At 34.9% G+C, this 23,456-nt stretch overlaps 1 protein-coding gene across 2 annotated transcripts in view; it reads left to right on the plus strand.

The window, feature by feature from the left end:
* The window catches only part of IleRS-m (Isoleucyl-tRNA synthetase, mitochondrial), an 82,190-nt gene extending 59,237 nt beyond the window's left edge, over nt 1-22,953 (plus strand). For both annotated transcript variants that reach the window (XM_081759038.1, XM_081759040.1), the window contains exons 16-17: nt 9,933-10,120; nt 22,697-22,953. In XM_081759038.1, the coding sequence (XP_081615164.1) occupies nt 9,933-10,120; nt 22,697-22,918 (410 nt within the window). In that variant the 3' untranslated portion in view covers nt 22,919-22,953. The remainder of the gene's footprint in view (nt 1-9,932; nt 10,121-22,696) is intronic.
* The last annotated feature ends 503 nt before the right edge of the window (nt 22,954-23,456 follow it).

Consider the following 23,456-nt stretch of genomic DNA (forward strand, 5'->3'; position numbering starts at 1 on the left):
CAAAGGTCGTCAATATCAAATGACACGTCTAACCATGGGTTTGAAATCATCTCCAGCAGTTTTCCAATCAGTCATGCATACTTTTTTCGGCTTAGAACCTTTCAAAAATTTTCTCATTGTGTATCTTGATGACGTCCTTTGTTTTTCATCATCTATTGATGAGCATTTTCAACATCTGGAAAAGGTCTTTGAAACTTTTCGTTCGGCAAATCTTTCGCTCAATTTTCAAAAGTGTAATTTTCTTCAGTTACAAATTCCTTTCCTTGGACACATTATTTCAGGATCATCAGTGAAAATTAATCCAAAGAGTAACGAGGCCATCCGTCACTCTCTTCTGCCGCGAACTAAGAAAGCTTTACGAAGATTTCTTGATCTCGTGGGATGGCGAAAGCGACATTTCCCTGACTTTGCTGGGTTAACAGCTCCATTTTACGATCTTCTGAAAAAGGATCGAAAGATTGAATACTCTCCGGAGTTACTGGAAAAATTTGATCAGCTGAGAGAACTTTTAAGTAGTCCTCCCGCACTTGCTCAACCGGATTTCAGTCTTGACTTTCATTTGTTCACCGATGCCTCTGCGGAGTCATTGGCCGGCTACGTGGCACAATATCCCCCGGGACAGGATGATCCGGAGGTTATTGCGTACGCGAGTCGGCGAATAAAACCGCACGAGGCCTCGTTGTCAGTGTTCCAGTTGGAATTAGCTGCAGTTCTTTTCCTCTGTGAAAAATTTTCATACTTCATTTTAGGTCGACGGACTACGGTCCACTGTGACAATGCAGCAGTCATATGCTTTCAGTTTGAAAAACCTAGATGCTCGAACTACTCGTCTTCTGCTCAAACTGCAACGTTTTGATCTTCAGTTTATTCACATCAAAGGCTCTGACAATGAAATCGCTGACCTATTGAGTCGCTATCCTCCAGAAATTCCTCAGGCAGAAGAGGATCATTTTATAAATTTTTTGACCGCGGAGGACGCTGACCTCTTGAATGTCACGGAACTGAGGCGAGAACAGCGGAAAGATCCGTATTGTAGAAGATTACATACCATTTGGAAGGGTTGTCAAAACAATACTAGGGTACGTGTGGAGAATAATTTGGTTTACGTCAGAAATTCTCAAAATTCTGTTTGGTTGCTGGTCATTCCTTCCAGCTCAGTGAAAAATATTGTTTCGGCAATCCACAACAAAGGCCATTTTGGAGTGAAGCGATGTTTGTCGTTCGCTAAGGCCATGTTCCATTGGAGAGGTATGCGTGAGACTTTTACAAAGTATATTCAAGAGTGCCTTCTTTGTGCACGAACCAAGTACTCCTACAGGGTGATTAGAAAGGAGCCCTGTCATGTTGAGGCGTCTTCTTCCTTTGAGAAGTAATCCCTCGATCTGGTCGGGCCTCTTCCTAAGAGCCAGGGATATAAATATATCTTGTCCATCCTGGACGTCTACAGTCGTTTTGTGTGTTTCTTCCCTCTTCGGACGGCACACACAAGAGAGATTGTGGCGGTCCTTGAAAAGAGATATTATTATCAGCTACCATACCCGAAGTATTTGGTGAGTGACCAAGGTCCGCAGTTCTTGTCGGGCGTCTGGAAAGAGTTTTGTCAAAAACACCGGATAAAACATATACTTACCACGCCATACCATCCGGCCTCTCATGGCATTATCGAACGCAGACACCGTGACCTTCATCGCATTCTCCGCCTATATTGCAGTGACAACCAGTCCAAATGGAGTAATTTTCTAAAAGCAGCCCAAGACTTGTGCAATCACTCTTGGTGTGATGCTCTCGGATGTACTCCAGCGGAGCGTTTCTTATCGTATTCAGCATCCAAGAGCTTCAAAGAAAACTTCATTTGGCCCAAAGAGACTGTGCAAGTAAAAGAAGACAAGAAATTTGTAGTTTCTATTCCGGCAGCAGTACCGAAGAAGGAAAGAAAGCTGCGGAAACAACAAGATATCATCACAGAAGGTTCTTTGGTGATGGTGAAAACTCACCATGTATCGTCAATACCAAAAAAGGTATTCGCTAAATTTATGCATACATATGTTGGACCGTATAAAGTGGTATCCTTAACTCGAAATTCCGCGAGATTGCAAACTCTGAAGGGAGAAAACATAGGAGTCCAGAGTTTTGACAATCTGAAACTGTTCCGCTGTTCTGAAGAGAAAAGAAAGGAATTATTAGAAGGATAAAAAAAAAAAAAAAAAAAAAACTTAGTTTATAGGTTAAGGTTAGGTTAGGATATTATATTATATAGGGTGTATGTATAGTTGTGATTAGAATCGAGAATTTATTCAGAAAAAAAAATTGTTTTGTCTTGTATAATCTTCAGTATTTTTGTAGTAAAAAAAAATCAACTTAAGAAGAACTCATAAGTTCAGATTTTTTTTTTTCTCCGAAGCTCCCGGAAGATGTTACCTTATGCTCGGCATAACGTAACATGGCCCGGTGCTTTTGGGCACCTTGTATATTGGAAGGGAAATTTTAATTTTATTTAGAATGTCAGAAAAACATGTTTTTCTTTGTAGTAGGAAACTGTAGGTCGCAAATTTTGCGTAATTTCAGTTAAGTAAATCGTTTCAACGAATATTACATGAAGAATATATGATTAGTAATTATATTTTGTATATTTTACGTATTTATCCAAAAATATAACATTATTTTAGAAAATAAGTGTATATTTCAGCTTTTCCAATGGTTTTCAGTTAATTTTTATAGATATTTCGGCATAGGGAATCTTCACAAGAAAACTAAAATTTTAATTTCGTAAATTTTCTTCAAAATTCCAAATTAAGAAAGTCAGCCATAATTTCTTCTTGGTGCATCTCTTTGTTTTCGGAGTAAATTATTTGATTGGATAATCCGCAATCACAGCTGTAGCAGAGATTTTCGGTTTTCTTTGATCTCAGTACCGAAGCCTATCATCCGATAGTTACGTCACAATTATCTTCCAATTAGGGATCATCTTCTCATTGTTCTTTGTCTTACATCTTCAGCCATTACAGGAGACAGGCGTGCAGTGATCGTCGTCTATAACAAAATTGTGAAATGAACTAATATTTCTAAAACTGTGAATTTTTCTTCGTTTGGTATCAGTTAGTACTTGTATGGAATGGTGCTTCCAGTAAGTTTTACGTTCTTCAACAGCGAGGAATTGCAGTAAAGACGGTGGCAAAGACTCTTGTCTTGATTTTGGTGAGTGATGACGAGAAGAAGAGGTGAGTTTAGTAAGCTAGATCTGCAGAAGGAGAATTCGTTTGGATATCTCGCAGCTATGTCAATTTTTGAAACCACCGTAAATGATTCTTTCTAGAATCAGGTGAAAAGATATTATGGTAAAATACTCTGGTTAATAGGTTTCGGCTCATCGGTGGATAATCAAGTAAGTGTAACTAGAAAGTCAAAAGGAAATCGTTTTGGAACTCCAACCTCGAAATCAATGTTTTGTGGCATAACATTAGTAGTGTTGTTTCTTGTGCTTGTGTAAAATATTAACATGATGTGCTAACTGCATTAAGTTTTCCCCAACACCGCACACATGCGGGTCTGGACAATGTGACATCGTGATTTCATTCAATGGGGGGGAAAGAAAGCTAGATTATCTCAGCACAGATCGATTGTCATAACAACAAGGAAATGTGTGTACCACACACACATTTTCCCCTAGTGAAAAGAGATGTTTAGATTCCCTGAAACCTCGAAATTATTCATATTTCGGTAGTACTGCTCGAAATTAATTTTTATAATTTGGCATGTTTTCTTTGGTTTGAAGGTAATTCTAAACGTTATAATAATTTTGGAAGTAAATGTCAGATTCACGGCTAAAGTCAAGTGCAAGGGTACATGAATTTTGCGTACCGGTAACAGGAAGCTATCGTCAATAGGCTAAATCTCCGTGATATTTTATTCTGATACCCATCGAGTTTTAAAATTTAAGTTCTAATGATTACTAGTGGAAATATTTTTGTTCTTTTTTTAAGAACACTCAGAATTTCAGAGCGACACTAAAGTAAATAACCACTGCGTCTTTGGTTATAATGTGGTAGCAAAACAAAAATATAAATGCATAAATGAGAATGGTGCTTCTTGAAATATGTGTGTGATTTTTTTTTTCTTGCTTAGGTTAAGTTAGTATAGTGTAGCTAGGTTAGGATAGGGATTTTAGGTTTAAGTTGTGCGAATATGTTATATGAGTGTCTACCTGTGCTAGATTGTTCAGTGGGTCCGAGCTAAAAGAGAGGTAGCGAAAAGCGTAAATCCTCTATGCCGGCCACATTCTCAATGCACAGAGGATTTTGAGCACCAAAAGAATAGAGAAAGAAAGTAAAATATAGCGAACCACAACCATATGTAGTGAAGTTTTTTTTTTCCAATAGTGTAGTGTATTTATATTATGTTATTTTCATTTGTTTGTGTCGATCTAATGTGAATGTGTTGAAAAGGCGAGAATATTAATGAATATGAATATTTTAGGAATATTTGTGAAAACTGAACAAAAGTAAATAATGTTTCGGCTCTGAAAGTTAGAAAATCTTTAATGTTAGTTTCTTTCAGCTTAATTCAGATGGGTATGTCAGAACATGCATGTGTAAGGATCTTTTTTTTATAAAATTTTCTTGTTCAAATCCACTTACATAAAGAATGTCAAATAAAATTTACTAGCCGTGAAAACATCTTTCTTTTCAAGTACAAAACATAATTCTTTGGTAGTTTTAAGTAATAGAAATCTTGAGTTACAGTTATATTTGATATTTATGTGAAGCCTGATCAAAACAAAGAGCAGTACGTACATAATAACTTTAATGGGAAAATGAGAATAGCTATGAATCAAGGGAAGAGACTTTTCCTTAGTGTGAAAGGGGTTGGAAACAACCGAATCTGTCGAAATTTTCTTATTTTATCAGTTTTAAATCAAAATCTCAGTTTGGATTTTTTTTTTTTTTTTTTTTTAAGTTGCACGACAAAATTCTGTTTCGAGATTTGTAAGATTTTTCTTTTATTTAGATAGGGCTTTTACAGACAACATTAAGATCTTCTTTGTGCTCATTGCCAGCTCCACTCGTAGCTCGATGTCCTGTGTCTGTAGTCGTGGTTCACAACCTATTTCCGGATGGGATGTGGAGGATGAACTGCAGGCCTGGATACCAGACTGTGAGTTGAGATGGAGGAGACTTTGGAATCTTTACATTTTTGGGCAAGATTTGAGTTCTATTTTCCGTAGATAATTGGCTTGGTGAGTGTATCAGTGACTGTTGATGACGAGCCCATACGGGCCCAGTAGGTTCGGTGTCACTAGTCAGTGATACATTCAGCATAGCCTGTAGTCTCAAGGAAAGGGAACATCATACAAAATACATACAACAATATCAGCATCACCATCATTTTAATTCTTTTATTTTTTTTAATCATTTTAATTTATTTTAATTATATATATATATATTTTTAAAAGTAAAAGAGCGATTATGTCAGTTGAGTTATTCAATGTAATCAATCCGTTAATATCTTAACGGGTAACGGCGACTATCTATATCCCGTATATGTAAGCGATTTATTTATTTATTTATTGCAATAGATAGGTAGAGTGATTATCCTGACCGAGTTCGTTAATGGATTTAGTTCGTTAATATCTTAACGGGTAACAGTGACTTTAACTGTGGCTTTCAATATATTTCATACATATAGGTTTATTGAACGTTTCACAATATTATTTTGAATTTCTTTTGAAACGTTCAGCATTTAGCAGATTTATATATTGTATAGGTCAATGTATTTTGATATATGCAATATGAATATCTTATACAGGATGGTAATTTGGCTAATTATCAACACTGAGAAAAGACTTAATGTTAATTTTTGGAAAATTCAGTTGAGATATAAATTTTGAGCAACCATTTGCACGAAACGGTGTAAGAAAGCGATTTTACGTAATAACGTTGACAAAATAGGCGTTTTTAAATACACATTCCGGGACAACGGAAATTGACTAAAAATTTGCCAAATAATTAAAATGGATTTGAGTGAATCTACTATTTCTGGATGTTCGAAAACGACTTGACTCAATATTGATAGTGGAAAGTTATTTAGGAGCACTTCTGAGCATAATTTCAGCAAAATCAAACGTACAATGGCAAATATTTGAAACTAGAAAAAATGTTGAATATGGCTTTCAGATATTTTTAAAAACCTTATTCCTCCCGTACGAAGAAGGGCATTCTGCTAGTTTTGTATAAATCTCTGGATTTCATATGTATTTGCACAATATATATCTAAATTAATCGCTATTGTGTTCCATCTTCACTTTAACTGTATATTTCTATTTTGCTTGAAATTTACATATTTATTTCTGTTATCCGCGTTTTGTGCGGTTGATTGAATACTAAGGAACTGTATAGGTTTCCGAATATTATTACTAAAATGTCCACAAGTGAAATAATTCGCGTTTCTTGTCTTCAGAAAGCATGGTCCTTCTACTCGTGGAACACATGTGTCACGAACTTTTTTTTTTTTTTTGGATTACTAATCCAAATGGCAAATCATCAACGGATTTTATCTCATTGATGTATCCGATACTACACAGTGAAAATAATAAAAAAACTGTGGTGTTAAAACAACTCCCTGAGGTTATCACTTAATTGTGTTATTTTAATACTCTTATACCCATATCAAAAATATCTAGTAACTGATAGTGAGAATTTGTATTAGTTTTCATTTTTTGCTACGAGCAAAGCATTACGCGGTGTATTTGATATTTATACCAAGTAACGTCCAACGTATTATATTTTCTGTAATCGTTCACGAAAATAGTGAACGTGTGAATTTTCTGACAGCATGTACATGTCTTATTTTTATTATTAATAGGAACATGTTGCACATAAGATAATAGCACTGCTACCAGTGTAAATGTTGTCAGAAAATATACATGCTCACAACATTATTTTCGTAAAGAATTACAAGAAATATAATACGTTGTACGTTACATGATATCAATTTCAAATATATCGCATAAAACTTTGCCTATAACTGAAAATAGAAACCATGTCAATTACTAGATATTTCTGGCATGGGTATAAGGATATTAAAATAACACAGTTAAGTGATGATCTCAGGACTGATTGTACTATTTATGTCTGAAATCGTTGGTGCTGACTACATGAAGGTAAAAAACGGTGTCTATCCCCCAAGGAACTTGTTTGTAGACCTTGGCCCTAAGGAATTCGGTATATTTATCAGCCATGTAGCACTCAGGCTTTATTTGGTTTATCATGTTATCTATATATACACGGATACACAGGTACGCGCGTGCATACATACACATACACATATGCAAAGATAAATTTGTCATAATATTAACGTTAATTTTCCCAATCAGTTTTGGTTAACTCGCTGCCGGTGCCTACCCATCCTTATGTGTTTCGTCGAAGATTGCAGTATAAGCAGTCGAAATTATTACCAGAATTTTGTATTATGAAAAGATTAGTTTATTTTCGTTACGCATGTGTTAATTCCCGTCTATTACCAATTGTTGTAAAATACTTGGCTGTATGTACAATTACCAATAAAATTTTCTGTCTAGACCAGCGTTTTCCAACCTTTTTCAACTTGCGGCACACTATGGGTGTAATTTGAATTCTCGCGGCATACTCATAGACATTATTATTATTATTTGTAAATATAAAATATCGTGGTATTTGTTTCTGTGATTACTGATCTCCTCACAGAGAAGAAAGCTTGATCACTGGTTTTCCTCCGTGGTAAATCATTATAATTATTTTTCATTCTAATTTAAAAGCAGAAAACAATTACAATGAAATATAGGACCCAGGTTTTTAAAAAATACACTCTCTTTTTCGAAAACTGTATCCAACTGTATTTCACTAACATAAGAAGGAAGATCACTAAATAACGAACAAACAAACAAATCTCTTGTACTTTTAAAACACAGATGTAGGTAACTTGTATGCAGAAAATTTCAAGTTATGAAATAGTCTGCAACAATAAAAAAGAAATAATTGTCATAACAATGATAAATACTTTTTTCATCATTAAAAATGTACAGAAAAATAAGTATGAAAATCATAATTTATTAACATGATTAATATACGTGGTATGTTGCAATTTTTAAATATTATATGAAGGTTATTTAGAATTGATCAATAATATTAGTAATGTAATAAGTTTTCAATAATATCTATCGAAGGTTACAAGTGTTCAATAATAATATATAAAGGTTATAATTTTTCAAAAATAAGTAAAACAAGTTGGTGCACGAAGAAAAATTAATGTGCAACTTGAGCTTGATATTTGTTCATAAATTCTTCAATTATTGCAGACGGATAGTTTATAAACAAACCCTTATATAGTGTTCCGGCGTTAATAGTTGTGACCTGTTCTTACACTTGATTGTATTCATTGCAGAAAATCCTGTTTCTCTTAAGTAGGATATAGAAAAGGGAGTGAGAACCTTCACAGCCTTTGTAGAAATAGCTGGATATTCTCTCCGGAGATAAATCCAGAATGATGCCATGTCTTGCTGTGAGTGCTGGAGCTTCAAACCTCAGTCACTCCTCATATCGACCAACTTACTTTCTTCCTGGACATTTAATTTTGCTGGCTGTAGGACAGAAGGCGCAAAGGGGGGTCCTTTACCAAGTCAAATGAAGTCAAATGAAGCGTAGGAAAACACTTCTCAATCTCAACATTGGTACACAACAAAGACAGTGTGTCTGAGATGATGTTTGGAATATGTCGGCAAGAAAAGCAACTTTATTGCACTAACATGGAACATTCGTAAAGTGTTGCACGCCGATTTCAACGAAATTTTGCAGGTAGATACTAGACACAAAATAAATCGACCCATATTTTTTCGTTTCTGTGGAAAAACGGTTTGAAGGGTCCTAGGCCTCTCCCGAAGTATTTTCAAAAAAAGCTTGAAATCTCCAAAAGAACATGAGCAATTTGCAGAAAAAGACGTATACTCATACTAGATAGATACGGGTTTTTTCTTTTGTGTGAAAAAAAAAACGGTTGCAGGGGGAACAGCTGCCCCCATTTAAATATCTCAAAAAATAATGACAAAGGCCAAATTTGACAAAAGGGTACAAGCGATTCCGAGGAAACTATGCATGCAGATACTAGACTTGAAAGTAAGAAATGCGTATTTTTTCGATTCTGCGGAAAAACGGTATGAAGGGGCCTAAGCCCCTCCCGAAATATTTTCAAAAAAGCTTGAAATTTCCAAAAGAACATGAGCAATTTGCAGAAAAAGGCGTATACACAAACTAGATAGAAAATTAAGGAATATGGGATTTTTCTTTTGTGTAAGGAAATGGTTGCAGGGGGAGGAACGGCCTCTATTCAAATATCTCCAAAAATAATGACAAAGGCCAAAATCGAAAAAGGGCACAAGCGATTCCAAGGAAACTATGCATGCAGATAGTAGACTTAAAAGTAAGAAATACGTATTTTTGTTTTGTGCGGAAAAACTCTTTGAAGGGTAGTAAACCCCTTCCGAAATATTTTGAAAAAAGCTCTAAATCTCCAAAACCTCACAAACAATTTGCAGAAATTTCCAGCATATATTTCACATACCCAACATATATTTCTACGCATACTGTACATGCGCTTCCATTTCTCAGTGTTAGTATGAACAGTGATTCATAGTAATGTAAAGTACAAATATACATTTTTCCTTTGTTTTGCAATTTGGTTGTTATAGAATTAATAATTTTGTATCGATTTCCTCGCGGCACACCGGTTGGAAGGTTGGGGAACGCTGGTCTAGACATTATAATGTGTCATGTTATGTCCAGAGTGTATTTATGTAAATGCATCTTGACAGAATAATATTTGTACTTAAGAACAATTATGTTAGTATTCTTGAAAATTTCATATTTAACTCTAGCGTAATGCATTGTATGTTGTTTATATTTCAGGTGAGAAATCATTTTTTCGAATGAAGGGCCCTAAAGTATGTGCTACATGGAACCAACCAGATATTGCACGTATAATGGAAGTAGCATTAGCAGTAAGAGATGAGCTTCATAAATTAGCACCAGCCACTAATACGTTGGAATTGGATGCGGTTATATTTGCAACAGGAAACGTGCTACATCAATTAAAGGTAAGTCTTCAGCACAAAGGATTTGGAAGCTTCAAAGAAAAAATAAGCCTTAATAAGTATCGGGATACATGATGAATCAATGAAAATATATATATAAGAAATGGGTATTACGACTTTATTTAAAGAAAGTGGAAGAAAAACTGAAATTCATTATTTATTCCAGTGAAAAATAAATATATGGGTTGAGATTCCAAAATCTGTAATTATTTCACAAAAAAATAAACATTACCCTTAAAGATATAATTTTCGTACTGTTTAGATAGTTCAAATATGAAAAGCCCGTTTCATATTTCGCAGATCGAAGATTTTACTGGCGTTTATGAGACAACATGTGACTACAAATAAATATACCTGTATTAGTGCGATTAAATATATAGTATTTCGTATGTAATTATATGACTATACCTATGTTCCTCTGTAAATGGAGTTTGGTTCTGTAAGAGGACTACTATAAATAAATAAATTTACTTTGGCAGAAAAAGAAAAAAAGTATCCAGAAGTATTCATCGGTATTTTGTACTTGGGAGTGTCCAATATAGCCATAAAGTGAAAATTTAATATTAGTAAACGAGGAATTTCTTAAGTCAGAAGGTTATTGGTCAATATCTGTTAAATATTCACTGTCATTCAATGGTACACTTCTTCATACAAGTAGCAAGATAAAACAGACTCTATGTACGAAAGCATGTTATTGCATTATGTGTACATTAATTTCACTTGTACACATATTTTGACCTTGCATTTTACATTTTGATTTGCCAGGTGCAGTTACCATTACAAACTATCGTATGCCATAAGTTACGCAGTTCACTTATTATTAACCTGTAATGGCTACAACACTATATTTTCCCATTATTACATCTTACACTATGACCACCTGTTTATTGTACAAAAGATACATTTAAATAAACAAAAGGCACACATAGACATCTAACCACTAATCCTCACACAGCTCTACCTACTTACCTAACGTAGTTCTAATAAAATAAAATCCACATTAAATCTAACATTAAGTATGTCAGCAACCTGGCATTTGTGAAAGGTCTTCCTTTACACAGAAATGAATGCAGTGAAAATAGATGTGCGACATGAAACCGGAGATTCAAATACGATTATTTCGTACAAGAGTTTAATTTTAAAGAAAAAAAAATGTTGATATTTCAAGTGAATGCCATTATCCGGTGAATGGAGTCAAGATATAGTTAAAATACGAACGCTATAAAATATGCTACAATACTGCAAGGTTAAAAACAAAATCTCTGCTTGCGTAGATCCAAATTACGGTTCCTTACTAACCGAATAAATACGAAAAATTAACGTGGTACTCGTTCTTTACAGGGCACTACATATTACAAAATATTTTAATATATTGTGGATTATCAAGAAATTAATCTCTCCGCAGAAGAAAACGTAACGTACTACATATTGCGGGTGGCTATATCTGCCTATCAAACGGAACATATCACGTAAGCATCACATGATAAAATTCATAATGCTCTTCGAAACAATTTCAACAAATACAGAACACTAGTTAACTTTGAATGAGTCAAAATTAAATTTTAGAGGTTACGATGTCCAAATTTTAAACGAATTCATTATCAAAACCACTCCCAACAAAACTTCACTAGCATACCAATGGCTTCACTGGTACGGCAAAGGAAAATATACATTACTTAAGCTCTGAACGTTGCTTCTGTATACCAACTGGTTACCTCTGTCTCCTTCCGAAGCTACTGCACTGGATTAGGTTAGTTCAGCATTCTCCAGAATGTACTGTTCTTGATTTGGGTAACTCGGGAAGGTACCATCAGAAATCTTGATGCAACTGACTACAACCAACATCAGAATGAAACAGATTTTGTTGCGAGATCACCTTCAAAGTCTGTTAAAATTGATCCTATACCACCGGTACAGTCGATTGGCCATTAAAAATAAATAAATAAATAAATTAGGATCTCTTTACACGTTCCTGTTACTGCCACAACAGCAGGAAAATATAATATTGGTAAATAAAAGTTCAAAATCATATTCAGTCCTATGCCCCATTACGTAGCATTCAACTCATAGGTAGTATATTAACTTCTTGACAATAATGTTGCAGAAATAATGACATAAGCTTCAATGATGTTCAGCTTTTAGTTTATATATATATAAGATTTCTACATTAACATTGCAAAAACTTAAGGCAGTATTTCACTTCAGATATATCCAAAATAACTATATAGATATTACTAGCATCAATTACCCGCTTCGCTGGGTTAAATTAAGAAAAAAGAATAATATGTTCCGTTTGTCAGCCACTTTTTACTACTACTATAGTTCTCTCTGATATCGGTCACTTTCGAACATTTTTATTCTCTCCCCTCCTCCTCCCCATGTTGCATGGCTGAATTTAGATTTAAACAGCATCGGAAGTGTCACTATTCATCACAGCAACCTCGAAAACTATGGATTCGACACTAATATCGGTCATTTTCGATTATTTTCATACATCCCCACCCACATGTTGTGGGGCACGTCATGGGAAGTGTCACTGTTCATCTCAGTGACCTCGTAAACCATGGATTAGACACTACCTAGGTAATATTGGTCATTTTCGATCATGTATATATATATATATATATATATATATATATATATATATATATATGTGTGTGTGTGTGTGTGTGTGTGTGTGTGTGTGTGTGATGCGGAAAACTAAAAGAGACCCTTTGTCGGAAAAATTAATTTTACAGGAGAGCCAAATAAATGAAGAAAGTCAATTTTTGACATCATTGCATCTATTATTTTCAAAGTTAATTGATTTTGTAAAGGAGATTTTAAAGAATATTTTAAAACAAGCTACATCTCTTAAGTAGTTGAAGTCAATAAATAAAGTGATTTTGTATTTTGGAAAACTTTAACCTTGTTTTTCTCACAAAACTCTTTTATGTTAGTTAAGATTAGTCATTTTATAAAGAATCAATTTTTTAAGATATTTTTTCTGTAGAGGTATCTTTTTGTTCAGAATTTTAAGATCTATTCAATGATGGTAATAACTCCATTTTGCAAATTCCCGACAAATGGTCCCTTTTAGTTCTCCGCATCACACACACACACACACACATATACATATATATATATATATATCCTCCCTCCCCTAAGTTGTGGTGCTGAATTTGGATTTAAACGGGATCGAACTTGTCACTGTTCACCTCAGTGACCTCGAAAACTATGGATTCGACACTAATATTGGTCATTTTAGGTCATTTTTAAATGTCTCTTCCCCTTCCTCTCCTCCTCCCCTAAGTTACTTCATCAAAGTGATATAACAAAAACCATCCCAGGCCCGAACCTCATCTATATTGAAAATTTGATCGAGATCGATCGGGTTGTTCAAGTTTTATATATATAAAACGCCCTTCGCCTCCCTTTCCTTAGATTCTACCATCAAAATGAAATTATATATATAAACCTTCCAGACCCAAACTTCATCTATGTTGAAAATTTGATCGACATCGGTCGGGTACATCAAGAGTTATTAGGTTTGATTATATATATATATATATATATATATATATATATATATATATATCCCTCCTCCCCTCCCCTAAGTTGCATCATCAAAGTGATATGATAAAAACCATGCCAGGTCCGAACCTCATCTATGTTGAAATTTTGATTGAATCGGTCGGGTGGTTCAAGAGTGATGAAGTCACAAAGACAATAACTTTCTTTGTATATATATATATATATATAATATATATATATTCCCTCCTCTACGTTGCACCGCTAAACTGAAATGATAAAAATCGTCCCAGGCCCGTACTTTATCTATGTTGAAACTTTGATGGAGATTGATCTGCTGATTCAAGAATTGTTAAGTTTTATTAATTTTTATATGTCTCCTCCCCCTCCCCTTAGTTCTACCGTCAAAGCAGTGCCGGACTGGACAAGTTGATGGCCCTTGGCGCGGGTCCCTAAAGGTCCCGTATATATATATATATATATATATATATATATATATATATATATATATATATATGTATGTATAAACTTAACACACCAGCACACCAGTTGCAAAACGTAAGTAACAAAATCATATTTCCTGCATTGAATAAATATATGTAGTGCAAAACAGATCACAAAAATGTTACAATAATACTGAGACAATCAAAGGTAATCGTGAAGTTACTGCTATGGGCTAGGGGCCCGAGAAGATTTCTTTCGGAAAAACCAACTTAGGCTTTCGCAACCTTTTTGATAGGAAGACTCAAGAAAACATTTGCGATCGAAAAAATTGGACCAAAGTTTACAGGTCATGCGTCTCGTGATCCTTATGGGACCTCTCGTGGCTCGAGCCCTTGGCAATCGCCAAATAGCCAACTTGGCCAGTCCGGCACTGTCAAAGTGAAATGATAAAGAACTTCCCAGGCTCAAACCTCATCCATGTTGAAAATTTGATTCAGATCTGTCTGGTGGTTCAAGAATTATTAGCTCAGAACATAGTCACTTTTATTTTTAGTTACATTGATTTTTGTATATCTCCCCCTCCCCTACGTTGCTCCATCAAATTGAAACTGTAAAAAACATCCCAGGCACGAATTTCATTTATGTTGAAAATTTAATCGAGATTGGTCGTTTGGTTCAAGAGTTATTATAGACGGACGGCTAGTTGCGGTCTAGGTTGCACTTCTTTGTCAATTGGGTTTTATGACTGATTCTTATAGAGGAAAGTACGGTGGAATAGAATTAGCATGTTACCATCCTGTAAAAGTGTCCATTCACTCCTAAAATGACATCACCAATATGGCGGTCGCGCGAACACACCCATTTATGCTTAACTAGTTATATCTCATCACAGAATAAAGATAAGAACTTCATTCTGGTGTCAAATTAAAGGTAATAAATGCCAAAATTTTTTTGAGTTAATATAACTCTTATATAGAGCCGCCATCTTTAAATATGGCGATCTTTATCTACAAAATTTGAGTTTCTTCGTTTCTTTATGCTTCCTTCATGGCGGATAACTTTGAAACTACCAGAGATAAGGAAAATCACCTCGAAATAAACGTTATAGAGTTTAATCTCACCTTTCTAACGATAAGAGTATTTCCCTATCTTTGAAACTAAGGAAAGTAGCTCATTTTAAGCAGAACAAAGTGTTGAATTTTTTGACCTTTGATTATGATATCTACTTTGCATGTTTTTAAAAACAAAATAGGATTTTGTTACTGATTGCAGTGAAAACAATTCCAAAAACATATAATATATATATTATCATGCTATAGAAACAGTGTGTGTTTTCAAAGCTCTTGTTAGCATATTAGAAAACAAAGTCATTTAAACCCGGGTTCGATTCCCGGTGGGAGCTCATGTGGTTCGGATTCCACGTTAATCAGTAGGTCCCGTCTCATATAGCCTCGCTGCTGAAAGGAACGATAAACTCAAAATCAACTGAACTGAAAGTCATTTAAAATAATGAAGCACTGAAACTTTCGGTAGTCATGGCGCATTATTCTAAGTTGTTACATAAAGAAGGTGCTGTGTTGACTAGTGTTCACAGTACTCGTCTGAAGATCAAAATTATGGCATATTTTGTTGATGAAATATTTTTTAGAAACCAACGCACAAATTTGTTTCTCACTGTGAACTGTTGTATTCTACTCACATTTCCACTGGGATGCCATCGAATCAGGAATGATGGGGTCAATTACTAATGCGGATTCACTCTAGCTCTATGAATGCTACCGCAGAGTCCGCCATGAAATATTACAAGTTTAGTCCAAACTGTAGTGGTCACCAAAATCCACTAACATCTGTGAAACGATGTGTTTATATCTCCATCTTTATTTAATAAGATGGCTTGGATTATACCTGATTATATCAACCAAATGGTCGATGGCCAAATATATTGCATGGTCACCCACCAACATAAGAGCATACATGTTGGACCAGTTGTTCATCGTCGAGTACTCAGTGTAACTCAGGATATCATATTTTCAGCATCAGATGAGAAATTAGTGCTTCTAAAAACACTATCACTTCCATGGACAGTTAATCGACTCACAGGGTCATATGAAGTTGTAAAATTCTCAATCGTATAGGTCATGGTTTTTCTAATGAGTATATAAGAGAGGCTGAAAATGCTATTGCACATAATTGCTATGAATCAAATGTATGGATTCCTCCTCCTATTTTTGCCTTGAGTAAACCTGATACTTTGGCATTCGATAACACTGTCATTAGGAGGCACTTTTCATGGTACTAGTGGATGTATCATACAGCAAGGGTATGAAGGTGAATAACGACACATTAGGAAAAAGGATTCACAACGAAGATCCAAGCGACGTTCTTTTTCATTAAGTAGGACCAAAAAATACTGAACCTTAAAATGCCTTTAGAACTTAACCAGCAAGTGTACCGTCAGATATACCCATAGATGTAACCAATCAGCAGTTAATTAGATGGCTGAGAGCAAGAGATGTTAATCTGATATATGTGTTACAACATAACCCTCACATTCTGAACCTTGATGTCGCAGATTACCTTCTGCAATCTTGGACTGGTTTCAACCATACTATTTCTTATGTAAAACAGAATAAGAGTGTTATCGAACAAATTCCAGTGAATCGACAGTCTCCAACGAATATTGCAGTTATTTTCTCAATTTTAAATCTGAGCTACAACGTTAGAAAGGCTCTAAATTTACTATTTGTGTGTGTTGTGGGTGATCATGCAATATATTGGAAGATGGTGGAAGTAATGAGCAAAGAGCAGATGTTATCCTCTAACATTATTCCACGACTGGGAGATTTTCACATTGGTATGAATTATGCAGCAATAATAGGCAAAAGATTCAGATTATTAGGCTTAGCAGATTTACTTACTGAGTCAGGAATGGTAGCTGTGGGTTCTGTTGAAGGTGTCCTTGCATGCATACATTGCAATCTATCAATGAGATCTTTGAAACTCACAAACGTATGATGGTCCTAAAATTACAAGTATTTCTCAGTTTGCTCACAGAAACTGGGCTCTATGTTACACGATGTCTTATAGAGATATAGAAGAGAAATAGAAGAAATTTCTACAATTCGTCAGCCTCTTTCGTCAACATCACTGCAAGAATTTTTATCATTGAATCTTTTATAAACCTGAAAACCCTGTGGGAAACATTTTCGAACTGTGCCCATGGACCAATGTTTCAACTGAGGTAATCATTTCTTCACATGTGTGAGTTGCATTTTGGTTTAATAAGAGCAGTCAGAGAGGCTGACTGGGATCTTTATTTGTTTTGTATAAGAAGGATAATTCTTTACATGTTTGAGTATGAACACCATAACTATGCCAGACATTTGACCTATTACTGGCTCACAATGATGTCTCTACCCCTCGCACATCTACAAGCTGATACTTACCTTCGAACCTGTTGATTGTCTGCCCACATCAGTGCTTTACCCTTCAGTGGTGTTGCAATTGATTATATCGTGGAGAGAGCAAACAGAAGAATGAAAGTTAAAGGATGCATCATAAAGTTTAGTAAAAAATAAAGATGTCCTATAATGAATTCTCTCTCAACATGTGCGTACTGGAGTAGCCCAACGTTGTCAAGAATTCGCAGGAATATGAGTAGATGAAAGTGAAGACAAACATGCTGATCGCAGTCACAGCCGGATGAAGCTAGACCAAACTGATCTACATCAATTAGTCCAAACATGCCATGAATGGCGTGTAAACCCATTTACAACCTCATCATGTCTTCAGTTCTGGAAGAGAACTTGTTAGTATCGCTTCAAATCTGATTCTTGAAGCCGAGAATGTTTTTTATTTACATAGAGTTTTGAGTAACAATGTAATAGTAATTATTTCTAGTTTAGTTATTTTAGAATACCTGGCTCATGAATAGTAGGAGAGAACCTGGCTCATGAATTTATTGAGAAGAGATTACAATAAAATAAAATCAACTTCTATGCTCCAATAAAGAAGACAAGAATACCAGCAGCTAGTATGCCAGCAAGTAAGAGCGTAAAACTGAAAGCAAGATCTGTGCAGGTGAAGGATGATCGTGAATTATTTACTCGATTAGCTATTATTGGTCAAAACCGAAAACTCGACGTGAAATATGTGATGAAATTTCTACTAAGTTCTGTTCCTCCATGTTTCACTACAATTGGCGGTGAAATGTTCAGGGGTACGAAATCTGCTCAGGCCATTCATATTGAACAGAAATGTTCCGTATTTAATTGCGAAAGTCTTGGCACAACTGATTGTTTATTAATTAATGGGATGTCTGTACTTTACATTGTACATTCCATCCCAAAATCAAGGAGCCTGTTAGCACAATTAGTATTTGAAACAGCTACCTTACCTTACTTCTGTAAAGGTATAAAACGAGTGGACTTCGTAGCCGATGTTTATAAATAAACATCAATAAAGAACTGGGAGCACCTTCGAAGGCTAAACGCCACTAAACTGCATGAAACGTTACGTATAAGAATTGCAGATGATCAAAAAATAACTCAATCAAATTGGATGCGCTCTTTAAGCAATGAATAAAATAAAATGGAACTTATTCACTTCCTTTCTCTAGAGTGGAAAACAACGAAATATCAGTCACAAATACCTGGAAAGCAACTAATTGTTACAGATGGTGAAAAATGCGTACTGATTACTGACATGTCTCTTGACCTAGTTCCTAGTCTCAGTGCTATCAAGAGGAAGCTGATACTCAACTAATTTTTCACATAGATCATACCTTATGTAATGGATGTAAAAGTGTTGTAGTATGCTCTCCAGACACTGATGTTTAGAGACCAGATGTTGGGCAAAACTCTTTAATGTTAAAAAATATGATCAAAAATAACGTTTTAAAGTTTATATATGAGGTTATAGTTTCACTTTAAGCCAATTTTATCTTGCCTATTTCGCCCACTTCTGCCTAAATAATTGCTTTAGTACCTAATGTTGCCTATTTTATGCATTTTCTTCAAAATAAGACTTTATTGGGGAAAATATATAATTTAGTATTTCAAGAAAGGATTCTGCTTCTTCCGAGAAATATAAGTGTTGTTTGTAGTGATAAGATGAAAAAGTTTGAACTAGTATGTGTACTGATAAAATCTTGTAAAACTTCGGACTGCTGTGTGTACTGATAAGTGTATAAAATTTGGACTGTTATGTGTAGTGATAAAGTGTTGTAGAGAATGTATTTACCAAATGTACGTGGAATACATGTCAAGCTTCGTTTTTATATGTACAGTAAAAGAAGATATTAACAAACGGGTATGTTTCTATATTCTTTGAACATTATCTATGACTTGAATTTATTTTTTAATTGTGTTGAGTATTTATCTTCATTATTTCGAGTTTATATAGCCTATTTTTAAAAATTTAAGTGTCTATTTGCCTGTCTATTTTCCAGGTTTTTAATGCGTAAACATCTGGTCTCTAGTGATATTGAACTACTACCGCTTGCATTTTCGCCAACATTTGATGGAAAAGCATATTTGAAAACAAGAATTAAGTACAGGTCACCACTTATTGATATCCATAATCTTGGTGAAACTATGAATTCAAACATACTTAATGCTCTTCTGGGATATCACGCTTTTACACAGGTTGCGATTCAGTAGAAACATTTGTCGGAAAAGGAAAACTAAAACCTTTCCTTCAATGCAGAAACACGAATAATATCTTGAACTTTTTCAAGGCCTTGGAAATATTCTCGAGCTGAATGCACTTCAGAAACTTTTTCCGTGTTTCATGAAGTATACCAGTACAATATATGGTATAACTAATAGTAATGACATGGGTACAAGGTACAGTCTCATTTGCATGAGTCAACTTGTGCCACATTTGCTTCCACCAACTAATGATCAACTACGGCAGCACCTGCTGCGAACAAACTACCAAGCATATATCTGGAAACACTCTTCAGAAACTCAGGAAAATCTTGCGGGTCCAGTGGGACATGGCTGGGAAAGAAGCTGTGACGATCTTATCTGAAATTGACAACTGAAGACATCGCTCTAGAAGATATATTGGAAATGGTTAGCTTCTCTTGCACAAAGACAAAAACTTGTAGAAGAGAGGACTGCTAATGTGTGTTTGCCATACAAGGATTTCAGTGTATTGATGCATGTACTTGCGTGTCATTTGAAAACCAGGAACGTTCCCCATCTTCAGAACCAGACTGGGACACTGATTCATCCGATGAGTGACAAGTTTCTTTTTACGAATTTGTACTGTAAATAGTTTATGCAGTTAGGAAATCCTATTCATGGTAAAAAATTCAACACTTTATTCTGCTTAAAATGAGCTACTTCCTTTAGTTTTCAAAGATAGGGAAATAATATTACTATCGTTAGAAAGGTGAGATTCCACTGTATAACGTTTACTTCGAGGCGATTCTCCATATCTTTGGTAGTTTCAAAGTTATCCATCATGAAGCAAGCATAAAGAAACGAAGAAACCCAAATTTTGTAGATAAAGATCGCCATATTTAAAGATGGCGGCATTATATAAGAATTATACCAACTCAAAAAAAAAAAAAAAAAAAAAACTTTTGGCATTTATTACCTTTAATTTGACACCAGAATGAAGTTTTTATCTTCATTCTGTGATGAGATATAACCAGCTAAGCGTAAATGGGCATGTTCGTGCGACCGCCATATTGGTGACGTCATTTTAGGAGTGAATGGACATTTTTCCAGGATGGTAACATGCTAATTCTATTTCACCGTACTTTTCTCTATAAGAATCAGCCATAAAACCCAATTGACAAGTAAGTGCAACCTAGACCCCACCTAGCCGTCGGTCTATTATGTTCTATGTATTTTTTTTATATCTCCCCCTTCTTCCCCTCCCCTAAGTTACACCATCACAATAAATAGATAATAACACTCCCAGGTACCCAGGTACGAACCTTATTAATGTTGAAAATTTGATTGGGATCGGTCGGGTGGTTCAAGAGATTAGGAGTTACAAACATAGTCACTTTCAATTTTATAATATAGATCATATTGCTTCCATAATGTCTACCTAGATCGTATAGTCCGTAATAGCGTTTGACTTTTGCAACGAACAATTTACAAGCCTGGCACCCAACGCCATCAGGCGCTGAACTGAACTCGCTGAAAACAATTAATTGGAAGGGTAATAACAAGTTGACGAATGAGAATACAAAGGAAGATGATAGCCAATGATAGTAAAGATATAAAGTTACTAAGTCACTTGGCAATGATCTGGCAACAAGGGACTTTTTACATTATGTAACAAGAGGATACCCTAGCAATTGTATAGTCACAAAACACAGTTTCATACCGCTTTGTTACCAAGAAGCAAATGCGCCTAGCAACTTGATAAAGCTTCTTGACAACGCTCTAGCAACAGAGCATCTAATCAGAATAGACTACCAAGTAAGGAAATTTTATGATGAAATTAAAATGTAATTCTTTCTAATAATAATATAATAAATAAAATATTTTTCTAATATTTTTTTGAAAATATTTAACCTGCGAATATAAAATTATTTAAAGATTTTTATATCAGGACTTTTACAAAAATGAAGAATTAGATATGGAATAACCTACATATTGCCAAAATAAGATACGGAAAACTTTGAACTATTATTAATATAATTAAATTAATTATCAAAATATGATAAATTATTCATTTTTATACGAAAATAGGAATAATTTACAATACAAAATTTTGACTTTTAGATTTTACACACAAAATTAGCGACATTGTGCAATATTATTATAACATAATAAAATGATATACAGGGCATTCCAAAAGATTGGTGCATCGAGGTTTTACAGATAGTTACTTATTTCCTGTGTTCTCTGTGAATCAAATTTGCTAACTTTTTACTGCCACCTCCTTCGGAGTCCATAAATAGGAATGGATTAAAATTTGGGAATTTGTTCTTGTGTCCAACGGAAAACTATGAACTCTAGAATACTAGGTTTCTCTCCCCCGATCCCCGCAAAAAACTATATTCATAAGTTCTGGTGCCTACCACATTATTGCTTGTCACAATCTTCGAAGTTTTTCCTTCGATATTTACACACTTCTACATTCGCCGCCACTATTGATAGCTATACTAAAAGTCATTTTCTGTGAGTTCAGATAGGAGATATACAATTTTCGGTTTGACATCTTCAACCCAGGCAAAACGTGTTCCTTTAAGGCCAGACTTCAGTCTCAGGAAAAGAAAAGTCACATGGTGCCAATTCCGGCGAGTATGGTAAATATTCCATGACAATAAGGATTTTACGCGCCAAAACTTCTTACAGACAGCGTTACGAGCCGGTGCGTTGTCCTGGTTTAGAATACATGTATTTTACCATAGTTGAAGCCTCTTTCTTCTCTTTCGCAACATCTGGTTAAAACTTCAATATAGTAGTACTGATAAATTGTTGCCCCATTAGGAATCCCCTCAAACATAACAATCCCATTACATTACATTTTACAGCCGAAATACTTTACATATCTGTGTAAGTATAATACTTTTATGTTGATCAATTCATTGTAGTTCTCCGCTTTCTTACAGAGGTTATACTGTAATTATTCATCATCTGTTTCTTTGTGCAGGCTCTTCAATCAGAAGAAGAAAGCGTAAAGTCAGGCTTAACTGAGTTGTTAAACGCGTCGAAAGTGAAGATAATAGAAGACGCAAGCGCTGATAAGTCACAGGATTTTCGATTGGAACTAGTGCCTTCTTCAGGTGTTCAATGCGAGCGTTGTCGTCGATTTACAGCTTACGATTCTAAGTTGTGTATGAGATGTACTAATGTTTTATGTACGTATACTTAATGTGTGTTATTAAAATGTTGCAGATGCATCAATTACATTGTATTTTGATTTGTTACATTTCGTTATTCATCATCCACTATATTAACTCAGTGAATAACTTATCTTTTGTGAGAAGCGGATATTACATCTATTACGATAAACTAGAGGTGGTGGTATAATGACATCTAAAATAGGATTAGATTTCTTTTTAAAGAATCTCATAAGTGCCATTATTGGGTACAGATCCAAATTAGCGACATTAAAAAGTACATAATTAAGATTAGTACAACTAAATTCGAAATATGCCTATGTTCAAATGTAGCCATGCTTTATTCTGACTCACCATAATAAAGATGAAAGAAGCTAGTAGTTTTAAGAAAAGGTTGTTATAATTTATAAGACTCATATTTAAAAATACAAGCAGAGCTCCTTCTTGGTTCTATGATTAATGGGCACGCGTTCGATGCAGGAGACCCAGGCTCGGTTCCCGGTGGGAGCTCATGTGGTCGGATCCCACATTAAGCTATAGGTCCAAGTCTCATATAGAATCGGAGCTAAA

The sequence above is a fragment of the Thermobia domestica genome, chromosome 5 (genome assembly GCF_964235325.1).
Source record: "Thermobia domestica chromosome 5, izTheDome1.hap1.1, whole genome shotgun sequence".
NCBI classification, from domain to species: Eukaryota; Metazoa; Arthropoda; class Insecta; order Zygentoma; family Lepismatidae; genus Thermobia; species Thermobia domestica.